The sequence below is a fragment of the Vigna umbellata genome, chromosome 3, assembly GCF_029865625.1.
Source record: "Vigna umbellata cultivar VRB3 chromosome 3, Vumbellata_1.0, whole genome shotgun sequence".
Classification (NCBI taxonomy): domain Eukaryota; kingdom Viridiplantae; phylum Streptophyta; class Magnoliopsida; order Fabales; family Fabaceae; genus Vigna; species Vigna umbellata.
In genome coordinates this window covers 4,075,040-4,088,646 of record NC_142167.1, presented here as the reverse complement: position 1 = coordinate 4,088,646, position 13,607 = coordinate 4,075,040, and the positions used below count along the sequence as shown (strand labels likewise).

General features: G+C 34.8%; 1 protein-coding gene across 1 annotated transcript; it reads right to left on the bottom strand.

The window, feature by feature from the left end:
• Positions 1-261: 261 nt before the first annotated feature.
• On the bottom strand, positions 262-8,797 carry LOC124841102 (uncharacterized). Its single transcript, XM_088110885.1, has 4 exons — positions 8,699-8,797; positions 7,829-8,616; positions 6,996-7,241; positions 262-784 (listed from the first exon to the last, which is right to left on the bottom strand). Exons 2-4 carry the CDS (start codon positions 8,537-8,539, stop codon positions 656-658), a joined length of 1,086 nt encoding a protein of 361 aa, XP_087967011.1. The 5' UTR covers positions 8,540-8,616; positions 8,699-8,797; the 3' UTR covers positions 262-655.
• Positions 8,798-13,607: the final 4,810 nt, after the last annotated feature.

Genomic DNA, 13,607 nt, shown 5'->3' with positions numbered 1-13,607 from the left:
TTACGATAATGATTGCAAATGTCATAAGAGAATGAAAATAATAAAGTTTCAATGTGCTACTACTTACATTGAAATTGCTTTTCAATAAAAAGTTTACGATAATTTTAATTGACATTATTCACATATTTAAAACATCATTAAATGTGAGATGTTGTGACGATTCGATTAAATCTACCATATCATATTTTATAGTGACAAGATCTATGACAGTTTTTGAAACTATCACATGAATACATAATAATGTTTGTAAATGACAAAATATACAAAAGGGAAGAACAATATATTATAATTTGTATCAGTTTCAATACACTTCATATATTTAGTATATAAACAACATTCAACCTTGTGAAGAACTACACAACAGTTACAATTTACTTAGGTGTACAAAACGGAAACCTAAATAACTAAACTAACAATTAAAAACATCTCTTTGATGATTTCACTAAACAACATCTACAACTTCCTTCAGTACATCAAAATCACAAATATCACAGGATAAATTTGTTGGTTTTTGTTTGGTGCATACAAATTAAACTTTTGCCAGAAACAATGTGTTCAACAAATAGCTGAGAAGACTTAAAAGAAACTAGGACAAAGGGAGAACTATTCAACCAAAAACATAATTAAATAAACATGCATCTAACTCAAAAATTGCTTATTGGTGAAATCCAATAACAAATCTTTGAATACCAGCAAAATCAGCAAGTATTTCTAAATTGTAGAAGCTTCCACTTCTGCTTTTCATGTAATCAACAAGAGCCCGGCACTGCTTCTCGCCATTTGTCTATTAAGAAAAAATTAAGAAACATTTAGAAAAAAAAAAAAAATAAGAGATTGGCATAGCATAAAACAGGATCATCCACTTTTGGATTTGGATTCTATAAGTACTAGATTACAACTAACGTATCATGTGTCTACTAATGTAACCATCTCTAGATACTACAAGCATGGTAGTTGAATCACGAATAGTATCGCGTATTGTACGATTCATAAACATTATATAAACATTAAAAAATGTAACATATACTTAAATATATAAAATATATAAATATGCAAAGAAACAATTAATAACAAAACTATCTCAGTCAAATAGAGTGGTTGTATCTATGTGTATTTACCACACAATTTCACAATTTCAGCAATACAACCTTCAAAAAGCAATGTGGTTGATAGATTTCTTGGAACAAGAAATCCAGAACTCACACCAGAAAACACCAACACACTCAGGAACATTGAAAACAGTCTATATTATTATTCTTGATGACAAAGAATACAGCCCGAACACTTCCAAGGGAGACCTCTCCCTTCACATACAATGCAATGGTCCTGTCCCTAAGAAACAACAAAACAAAAACATGTCTGTCCCTAGACACCCCTTCCTCCTTATAAAGCTAACTCCTACCCCAACATATAACAGCTAACCTCCTAACAGTCCTAACTGTCCCCATAACCCCTCCTAACATCTTATGACTAATTTCTTTTAATTCCTTTTCCTCCTTTCATACACTCTCAAAGTCCTATCAGTGGTTGCTGCATAAGATTCCTTTAACTATGGCTATATGCTACTAAACAAATTCTGCATTATAGCCATCCAAAAAATAAGTGTGGTTGCTACTGCTATTTGCATAATTACTACATAAGATGTATACTAAACAGTGGTTTCCAGTTCCTTGATCTTCTTGAAAATCAAGGGTTGCAACACTTGGTAGAACTAAAAGGTGCCAACTTCTCGAATTTGGTTCGGGTCTTCTACTTCAACTTCAAGGTTACGGATGATGTTGCTTACACAAAAGTGAAGGGAGTCAATATTATCCTTGATAATGACATCTAGGAAAATGTGGCTCATCTTCCCATCTGTGAAGATGCAGTGAAAGTGCATATTGGGGTTGAGGGATTTAACCGCATTCTAGCCTACCGTTCATTTCTCAAGAACCCTCAACAGCACATTGAGCGCAAACAACTTTTGGTGGGTGGTCTCAAAATGGATGAACGTCTCATCCATTACCTTATTGTCATACCCAATGTTCTAAACAATGGGCTGCTAAATCATATCATTGTTGAAGGCTAAGAGGTATCTAGTCTACTACCTCCCCTATGCTTTGTTAATATCTAGAATTTGTGATTACAAAGGTGTTAACATTGAAGGAGAAAAGGTCTCCAACACTCTGCCCTTAAATGAGATTGGACAAGGGGCATTAAGGAAAATGGGATTTATTCCCCATGGTAACAACTTCATCCACAAAGGGGATGTCCCTGTTGAAGAAGGGGAGGAAGATGGTCCTATGCTTGATGCTACAGATGTTGTTGGACCATCAAGAGCTCATGAAGGCTCATCCTCATCTATGGAGGAAAATATTGCAACTCTCACTAGGAGGATGGAGGTAATGTACAACCTCCAAGCCACAACGCATCAAGAATTGCTCTCACTTCATGTTGCTCAACATGAACAAATGTGTGGCCTCATTAGTGACATAAATAATAGGCCTACCAATATTGAGCTTCATTTAGAAGAAGAGTATGAGGATGGGTCTAGTGAGGAATTTTAAAATTGTACTTCTATTAAGTATTAATGAAACTTTGCTTCTTATTCATTACTGAGTTACTACTTGTTACTTTTACTATCATATTGAGGGAGAGCTCCATGATGATTGGATTGATAAATTGAGGGGGAGCTTCTACTTACTTGTATGCATTTGTTTAGGGGGAGTTATTCTATTTTTTATTCTGATCAAAAAGGGGGTGAAGAAAGGTTAAGTATTAAAGCATTATAATATTCAAAATGTACTTGGGTTTGGGTTTATCTTATGAAAGATCACTCTTAATTGTTACCCATCTTTAAATCCTTTTGAATGAAATCAAGAATCAATTTGGTAAAGTTATAAAATCTTAAGAAGTGATAATGCCAAAGAGTATTTCTCATCCACCTTTTCTGCAATCTCGAGTTCCCATGGTCTATTACATCAGTCCACTTGTCCTCACACACCGCAGCAAAATAGTATAGCAGAAAGGAAAAATAAACACTTGGTTGAAACTGCTCGTACACTTTTGCTTAGTGCCCATATTCATGTCCATCATTGGGGGATGTCATCTTAACTGCATGTTATCTTATTAATAGGATGCCCTCCTCTTTCTCTATCATAAAGTCCCTTTCTCCATTCTATTTCCCAATGATCCTCTCTTTCACATATCTTCCCAAGTTTTTTATTGTGTATGTTTCATTCATGACATGTCTCCAGGACTAGACAAACTCTCTGCTCCTGCTATTCTCAACTCCAAAAAGGATATTGGTGTTATTCTCTTGAAACCAAGAAGTATTACATCTCTGCCAATGTCACATTCTTTGAACAAACTCCTTACTTCTTTCCATCTATTCACGGTGTTCATATCCTCCAACAGGTCCTTCCAATTCCAGTGGTTGAGTCCAATATTTCCAATGTCTCTGTCAATCCAAGTCTTGATCAAAGTCCTCTTGCACCCTTCTCTCCACATACTGATATCATCCCACGCAGGACCACGATGGATAGGCCACCTCTCTGAGAAAATGGTGAATCCCCTACTTCAGATTCTTCTCCCTTATCACTTCATACCACGCCTCCAGGTGAAGCTGATTCAAGTTGGCCCATTGCTCTCAGAAAAGGTACTCGTTCCATTCGAAACCCACATCCCATTTGTAATTTTCTTAGCTATCACATATTGTCGCCTTCCTATTATTCTATATTATCCTCGTTATCCTTTGTGGTTATACCTAAAAATGTGAATGAAGTGCTTGCTTACCCTGGATGGCGACAAGTCATGGTTGCAGAAATGCAAGCTCTTGACCACAGTAATACTTGGGAGCTCGTGCCCCTTCCGCCAAGCAAAAAGGTTGTTGGTTGCTGATGGGTATATGCAATTAAAGTTGACCCTGATGGTGAAATTGATCGGCTCAAAGCCAGTTAGTTGCAAAAGGGTACACTCAGGTTTATGGTCTTGATTATCGTGACACTTTCTCTCATGTAGCCAAGATGACTATTATTCGCCTCTTTTCCATGACAGCAATTCGTCACTGGCCACTTCATCGATTGGATATCAAGAATGCGTTCCTCCATGGTGATCTTGAGGAAGAAGTTTATATGAAGCAACCTCCTGGGTTTGGTGCTCAGGAGAAGTCTGGTATGGTATGCAAATTGCATCAATCTCTATATGGCCTCAAGTAATCACCACATGCTTGGTTTGGAAAGTTTAGCTCCATTGTTAAAAACTTTGGGCTAAAACGCGATGAAGCAGACCATTCAATTTTTTATTAGTCATACATCTCTTGGAAAATGTGTTTACTTAATAGTATAAGTTGATGATATAGTCATTACAAGAAATAATGCCATTGGAATATCTCAACTGAAGGAGTACTTGTGTAGACATTTTCAAACCAAGGACCTTGGAAGTCTCAAATACTTCCTGCATTTAAGTAGCTCAATCAAAAGATGGAGTTGTAATCTCCCAAAGAAAGTATGCTCTTGGTATATTACAAGAAACAGGCATGATTCATTACAGTAGATAGTCCTATGGATCCAAATAAGAAATTAAGGATAGAAGAAGGTGAATTATTCTCCGATCCTGAGAGATATAAAAGGTTGGTTGAAAAACTGATTTATCTCACTATTACAAGGCCAGATCTATCTTTTGCAGTTGGAGTGGTTAGTCAGTTCATGCAGGTTCCATGTGTTAACTATTGGAATGCTATCATTCACATTCTAAGGTATTTCAAAAAGGCTCCTGGGCAAGGGTTGTTATATGAGGATAAAGGAAGCATTTAGCTCTCTGGGTACTGTGATGCAGATTGGGCGGGTGCATTAGTAATTTTAGGAGTTACCATTTACTAATTGCACTTTAAATATTTCAAAATTAAATGAGTAAATATTTTAGGTTAAAAATAGGCCCAATTCTAACTGTTAAGGGTTGGAAGGTATATGAGAGAAAAAGGTATAGGAGAGAAGAAGAAGGTTGAATGGGTGAAGATGGAAGACCAAGCCAAACGGTGGAAAGGGGGGAGAGGCCAGACCGAACGGTGGAAGGCGGGGAGAGGTCAGGCCAAACGATGGAAGACGGTGAGGAGTCGAGTCGAACGGCCGAAGGCGATGAGAGCTCGAGCGAAGCGATGGGAAGCAGCGAAGACCTTGAGCCTATCGGCTGAAGAGTGACTATCCTAACTGGGACAACAATTAGGATAGGCGGGAAATATTTAGTAATAATTATAGTAAATAGAGTTATATCCCACGGAAATATTCAGTACAAGTTAATTACAGTAATTAGGGCTGTATCCTACAGAAATATTCAGTACAAGCTAATTACAGTAATTAGAGCTAAATCCTAGGGAAATATTCAGTATAAGTTAATTATAGTAAATAGAACTATATTCTAGGGAAATATTTAATTTAAATAAAGCTTAGACACTAGGGTTGAAGGCATGTTTTTGATTATTGAGTTTTGTTGACAGGCAACTAGAGCCCTGTGAGGGAGGTTATGCTCTCAGTTATCCTTGTTTACTTTTGTTTATTCAGATATTACCATTAATAAAAGAGATTCATTCATCCATTATCATTTGTTCTACCTATTGTGGTCGTGTTTAATTACGTCTCCTACTCGGATACGTAACACTAACCCACTAAAAACATCCTAGGATTGTTTGTTCACTCATGAAAGCACAAAAGGCCAAGTGGTGCCATAGTCGCCACATTGACCCTAAAATCATAAACACTTTCCCACCATAAAACAAAAAGAAACCTCCAAGACCAGAACAGAGGAACACAACACTGTCATGCGGCCACCATGCGACCATCGCACTACAAATGCAAGTTGCGCAAACCCACTGAACAGACAAGAGGTGCACACGAGACTACAATTGGGGAAAAATTAGGGTTTCATATTGAGGGTAGATCTGTATCGTGAATTGAATCACGATTCGTGCGATTCACACTTGTATTGTACGATTCGAGTACGATTCCGGAGTAAAAGCGATACATCTCACAATTTGTATTACACAGGAGTTGAATTGTATCGTACAATTCGTATCATGAATTGTACGATACATACTACACTACTTCTTACATCCTGTCTAAGCTTCAATTAGCATGTTTGTTTCCTGTAGGTCTTCTCACTAACGATTTCATGATCTCACATGTAGGCTAGGAATGATAGATGTCCATTCAATAGCTTGAGGGGGAGTGTTGTTAGTAGGATATTAAATGTATTACTAGAAGTTGTTAGAAGATTCTAGAGATGTCTATGTAACTATTACTATAAGATTAGAGCTCTCCATATATAGAGGCTAACCTATGGTTAGTAGGATATTAAATATATTACAAAAGTTGTTACAATTCTAAGAAGTTGTTAGAAGATATTAGAAGATTCTAGAGATATCTTTGTAATTATTACTATAGGATTAGAGTTCTCTACATATAAAGGCTAATGTTCAAAATTAATCAAATTGAATAAAAATCCTTTTTCTTTCATATTAATTTTTTGAAGTCTTCCAATGTATGTTCGATCCTTGTCTCCAATAGAATCTCAAAGGTTGGTAAGATAAGCATCATAATAAGCATATTAAAGATGAATAAGAATACACATAACAATTTAACAAAAAATAACAAAAGAAAGGACAGTCGATTGGCATCTTTGAGAAAATTACTTGAATTCTATCAAAGTGACAAAAAATAATTTAATAAAAAATGACTTCTTATTTTCTAGAATTACGAATATAACTATAATATAACCTTTCTACAAAGGGGATTGCTTATAACGATTATTTCCAAAGTTTCCAACTTTGAATAGATGTGCCAAACGGACAACTTATTCTGAATCAAAATGTCCCCTCCTCAAGGGGATTACAGGTCACTCAATTGCAATCCAATTAAGCTAGGTGGTAATGATTATATTATTTATATGAGTATCTTAGAAAACAGACACACAATAAGAAAGAAACATTTGGTACAAATTTGTAGAAAGCAGAAGATCCATACCTCAAAAGCAAAAAATCCACCAGGTTTCAACATTAAAGCAGCCCCATCACAAAGATGCAGAAGTGCATTCATTCCTTCAATACCTCCATCTAACGCTAATCTCGGTTCATGTCTACCAACTTCAGCTTGTAGACCAGATATGTCTTCACTTGGTATATAAGGTGGGTTACTCACTAGACCAGCTAGCTTTCCTTCCATATCTTTCAATGGTTCAAACCAGGATCCTTCCCTTAAGTCAATTTTGTCCTGCAAAGGACAACAAAGTAGTTCAAATGTGAATCATAATAATCATAACTGGAAGTGATAAGATGTATAAAGAAAATATACTTTAAAGGGACAACGTGATAAACAACAAAAGACGTATCGATAAAAGTCAACAATTTTAAATTCCTCTACTTTATTTTAGTTTGTCAATATACTTCTCCTGGTATCTATTTAAACAAAAGGCTGGGTTTTCATCCCCAGCAACATTTGATGTGTCTTAACCCAAAACGAGTTTTGTTGCGGTTTATACACATTCTGATGAACAAGGCTAAGCTCATTGACTTGAATGGACATATGGAGCTTCTAAACATGAAATCAAGTCTCTGCTTTGACTTGAAAACAAAACACACACACATAGACCATCATAGACCATCATGCAAGATACATGGAATGAAAGGAAATTGAAAAATCAACAAAAACATATTGGCAAAAACTCACATGGAAGGTGGAAATATGTCCTCCAACTTTTCAGCAATTTCATATAAAACCAACAGGGGCTGTTAAAACCATGGTTGAAAAAAGCCAAGAGGAATTGAAAGCATGGAGATTGAAAAGTTAGAATCGCTAACCTGTAAGCAATACCTCTGCACATTATAAGTTGCAACGGCAACAGCCACAGGGCTTAAATCTGTGGCAATAACTCTCCCTCCTTCATTCCCCAAAACCCGACCAATACTAATAGCAAGGGCACCACTTCCAGTGCCCAAATCAGCCCAAACCCCACTCCTCAAATCCTCATTCTCTGACACCACATCTGACACAATATCAACAACAAGTTGTGTCTCAGGTCTTGGAATCAACACTCCTTCTTGGACACTCAATATCAAGTCCCTCCAATGCTCACACCCAACCACATACTGAAAGGGTCTCCTCTCTTGGACCCTTTGCTTCCACAAACTGTAAAGCTCCTCTATATCAACCCTCATTGTCACCTCTTCATCATCCTCCGTAGCTAGTGAGCGGTCTTCAACAGCATCCTCCATGAACCACTTGAGCTCCCTGCAGAGCATGCTTGAGTCTGGTCCATTATCTGACTGCACAAAAGTCGACCCAATTGAAAAGGAAAGACCTTTGGCCCAATCGTGCCATTTCTTGAGGTCACACAACTTGGTTGAGTAAATGGGTGGTCTCAAATAGAGGGGAACTTGAGGTTTCACACAAGTCGGGGAAGATGACGGTGCTGAAGAGCAAAAGGGTCTACCCAGAGAGCCAAAAGAAAAACAATTGAGGAGTTTGGGGAAGCTATGAGGACAATATGCAATGCCTAATGTTAGCTTCATTTCAAGAGAACGAAAATGAAGAAACTTTTTTGTTACTATACGGCATCATCGGTCATCAACTTCAGCATTTGCATAACCTAACAAAGGTAAAAATTGAGTAAGGGTTAACGAAAAATCCAAGATATTTTTCAAGACGAAGAAACGGTTTAGCTCACTTACTGAAAGACGAAGAAAATACTCTGAACTGAGGCATGTAACAGGTAAATAGCGACCCGGAAAGAGATATGGCACCTGAGCAGGGATACTCTAAGTTTTCTTATTGTATTTGACATACTTTTTAATTTAAATAAAATTTAAAAATGTTTGAAATTATAAAATAAATATGTAAAATATTAAAAAAAACATAAATAACTGAGTTATAGGAAAACAATAATCTTTAAAGTAAAACATGTGAATTTAAAATACATCAATGAGAGTCCAAGTAACCTAGTCCAAGAAAGGACATCTTAATATAAAATTTTCTTATAAAAATATTTGATGATTTTAAATATGAGATAAAAAAATATAATATAAAGTTATTTAATTATTTTATATTCTCATTTTTGGGTCTTAATTCCTACAAAAACTTAAACTAAAGTATAAAAATGAATTAACGTAATTATCGTTATCAAAAAATATTAATGATTTGTTGATGTGATGATTATATTATCACGTGAATTGATCGTGTGTATAGATGTTAGTATATAATAAATAATATGCATAGTAACACCATTATATCAGCCATAGATGTGTTAATGTGTTCATATGACGAAATACAATTTTATATTAAAGTAAAAGATTAAAAACATATTTGAAGTTTAATAGATGTGTTAATGTGGATACACATCTGATAACGGGTGTTTGCCATATAAGCAAATATTAATGTCGTTTAATGACGAGGATTATGCATTCATTTTTTAAGTTTGAACACCAATCACTGTGAAAGTTTTTGAGAGAAACGAAATCTAATTTTGCGTCATATTTTAGGAACTAGAAACACATTTAATATTTATTTTAATGACTAAACACAATTTTTCATAATAGTTTGAGAATAAAAAACACATTTAAGTCTCTTTTTTTTATCAAGTGATATTTTTTTTTGTCATTATATACTTTCTTATCGACCACACAATAGGGTAGGATTTAGAAAATTATAAAATTTAGCTCATATTATTTTCTTAATTAGAATTAAAATGTTACATTAATAGTTTATATAATAAATATTTGCTTCAACAAATTAGAAAATTAGTAACTAAAATCAGCACAATCAATACTTAAATAGAATAGAAAATCATGTGTTAAATACTTTTAATCTTGAACACTTATGTAGATAGATCAATCCTTAAGCAATCCAACAATTAAGTTTTTTCTCTAATATAGTCTTTAGTTGAATTGAATCTTTCTATTATAGTAGCACGATAATTATTACCCAAGAGGAATAAAGTACGCATTGAAAGAAATAATAAGAAAATAAAGTTGATATATATATAAGATCTAGTTCGGTCTTACTAAGTGTTTTGGGTGTAGAGATGAACGTCCATTTAGAACAATTTCCTAATTGTACATTTCAATGTTGTCTTCTTGGTGCTAAGGTAAGTTGTTCGCTAATTGATCAAGAGATACCTACTAAAGGTGCTCCAATACTAAAGTCAGCTTAGGGTTGACAATTAAAGTAGTTAAGACTACAATAAATGCATAACAAAAGTTCCAACAACCATGTTTTAACCTATATTTATAGTTTTCTCCATGGGCTTTATATTAATTATTGTCGAAAGTAAAACATACTAAAAAACAAGTTACAAGACTCTTAATGATTTACAAGTGTAGTAAAAGTCTACAACAAATGGTTTCTAAAAAAGTGTTTTAACAATGTATGTAAATATTTCTTCAAGTGCATTATCAAAAACATCTTCTCAAAGCATCAATGCTTCTCATTGGTAACATTCTACACCTAAACCAAACCCTAGCCAACTACAATCCAAACACAAAAGGATGCTACTACTCTGTCTCATCTTCGGGATTCTTTCTCACGTGAGAATCCTAAACCACATCTCTGACCCATCCTTTCAGAGCCCAAATCTGGAAATCATTCTCTCAAGTAGAGCCGCAAGAGGAGAAAGACTTTTACTTGTTGCACCAAAAGAGAATCCTAGGAAACGCCCACTGACACTAGGAGAATCTTCTAATGAAAGGATGAAACCCAAGAGCAATCAAGTTGAAAGTCCTACTAAGACAAGTTCCTCAAAAGAATCTTCCAACAGTAATGGAGAGACTGTCAATAAGGTTAGGAAATTGATCGTGAAGCAAAATGAGTGTCAAACTCAAAGGGTTGAAAGGCTACTAGGGGAGCATAGAAGGGCTTTAAAAGATCATCTTACTAATCTTCCGAAGTCTGTGCAGAACTCTCCAAAAGCTTTGGACTTTTTTTTTTTATCGTCTTGTTAATTTCTCTTTTCCTTATATTAGATCTTTTGGTTATGTTGTTTTCTTACTGGTGAATCTTACTCGAATGATATGCGTAAAATTAATATTGGAAACCCCCTTAACAAATTAAAAATAAATAAATAAAAAGAGATAAGAAAACTGAAAACTTAAAAATCACAACTAAAAGAGAAAACAAAAGATGCAACAAAACAGCAGAGCTAACTAATTTTCTAAACCTTTTTAATATTTTACAAATAAAGGGGAAAGAATTACATACTCCAATGAGACTCTTCCTAGTAAGAACAATATGTTATTCTAGTAAGACTCTTCTTCTAGCATGTGTATTTGTTAAACATAAAAAAGGGAAAGATTCTCAAGGTATGCCAAGCTCATCCAGTAGAAAACCAGGGAGAATTGTTAAGGTATTACAAGACAAGCTCGTCTAGTAGAAACATTGGTCTTGGTTTTGAAGTTTAACTAAATAACATAAACGAAGAAGTCTTTGTGTATGGAAAACTAACTCTAATTAGAAAAACACTTAAATCAACCTTAGGACATGAAACCAATCTTTAGTACACTCTAATGGGAAACCATAAAACCAACCTTAGGCTAGAAAACTCCAATTTAAGATAGGAAACCAATCTTAGCTCAACACCAAGATGGAACAGCTCAACACCAACATGGAACAGCTAGAAACACATAAGAAACCCTAAGCAAGTCAAACGCTATCTATCTAAAAAGAGATAAAAGCCGAAAAAGTGTTTACTTAATCATACGATACCATGAGCTAAACAAGTACCTCATCTTTCAATGAAAGTACTCATAAATGCTTGATATCTTCAAATTAAAGAACTTAATTGTGAAATGCTACTTAATAGTAGGAAATTAAAAAACATTTTGTTGTTCTGAGAAAGCATTGAATGATATTAAATGTTCAACGTTCAAAAACAACAAAAGTGATATTTAGTAAACTAATTGCACGACAAGTCCAATCAGAAGCAGGTAAAAGAAAAAACATTCATGGAATGTTTTCTCCAAGGAAATAAAAACTGTAAAATCATGTCTAAACAAAACACCAAAGTAATAAAACACTAAAATGTAGTCAAACAATAACAAGACACAAGAAAGCATAAAATTCTAAACAGAATCTTAAAAGCATGTATGGTAGTTTTCTTGTGTCTTGTTATTGTTTAAGCGTATTTTATGTTTTATTGTATCTTGTTATTGTTTGAGTGTATTTTAGTGTTTTATTTCTTTGGTGTTTTGTTTAGACGTGGTTTTACAATTTTTATTTCCTAAGAGAAAACATTACATGAATGTCTTTCCTTTTACCTACTTCAGATTGGACTTGTCGTGCAATTAATTGATTAGATATCACTTTTGTTGTTTTTAAACGTTGAGCATTTAATGTCATTTAATGCTTACTCAGAACAATAAAGTGCTTTTTGATTTCCTACTGTTAAGGTAGCATTTGACAATTAAGCTTTTCTTTTAAAGATACCAAGTGTTAGGTAAAACTTCATCGTTGAACGAAGTACTGTTTTAGCTCGTGGTATTGTTAAGGCAAGTAAACACTTCTTTTGATTTTTGTCTCTTCTTTAGACAAATAATGTTTAACTTGTTTTCTTTTGTATTTTAGGCTTTTAATATTTTAGTGTGTTTTGTCAAAAACATCGTCTTGACATTAATTGTTTTCGAGAGCTAAACGGAATACCTTTGGGTGTGATAAGTTTTAAGCGTTTAACTTTAACTCTCTTAGATGCTTTAGGCATAACAATCATTTAACATAGTGTCTAGATGTTTTTGACCTAGATGTTTTTCTATTTTCTAAGAACCTAAGTGTTTTCCTAAGGTTTTCTATGTTTGGGATTCAAGTTAGTCTTGTGTAGATTTTCTATGTTGGGGATTCATGTTCTAAGTCTTTGTGTTTTCATCATGAGTTGTTTTCAGATTATTATTCCATTTTAAATGTTATTTGGTTAAACTTCAAAATATGAGAGTGTTTAGGCGCATAGACAATTTTGTCTTAACATGTTATTCTTATTTCTTCTTCCTCCATATAATCATGATGAGTTGGGAAGGAGGATGAGTGTAGAGGTTGAACATTGGGCATGGCTCTTATGGGTAGGCGGTTTGGGGTTTAGCGAATGAAGTTAGGGTAATTTACTCTGGTGATGATTAGTGGTGAAAGAGCAACAATGGAGTTTGGTGGAAGGTTGAGATATGCTGGTGAGGGTTTGTGGTCATATGATGATTGGTAAGGAGGGATGTCATATGGTACTTGTTCGGTGTGTTTTTAAATGAGTTGAAAAATGGGTAGGTTTTGATGGTCATCTAGTGAGGGTTGAGGTTCATAGTCTTTATTTTGTGGGAGGTTGAGGAGAGTGTAGTAAAAGCATTGGTAAGGTTTGGGTTGATAGTTTGGTGGGTAGAAGGATGCAATGTTTAGGGTTGGTTTAGGTTTGGGACCATAAGGTATGAGGGATTCAGGTTCAAGTTGAGGTAAAGTTTGAGGGTCATTGGGTAAGGATGGTTAATCTTGTGTAGATTGGGTAGCTAGGGCGTCGTTGAGTGCGAGTAGTTGTTGTGGTGAGGTTGTTGGAGGATTCCATGGCTTCGGGGAGTGTTGAACAATGGTAGATGGTTCCTTATCTAGAATATCTTC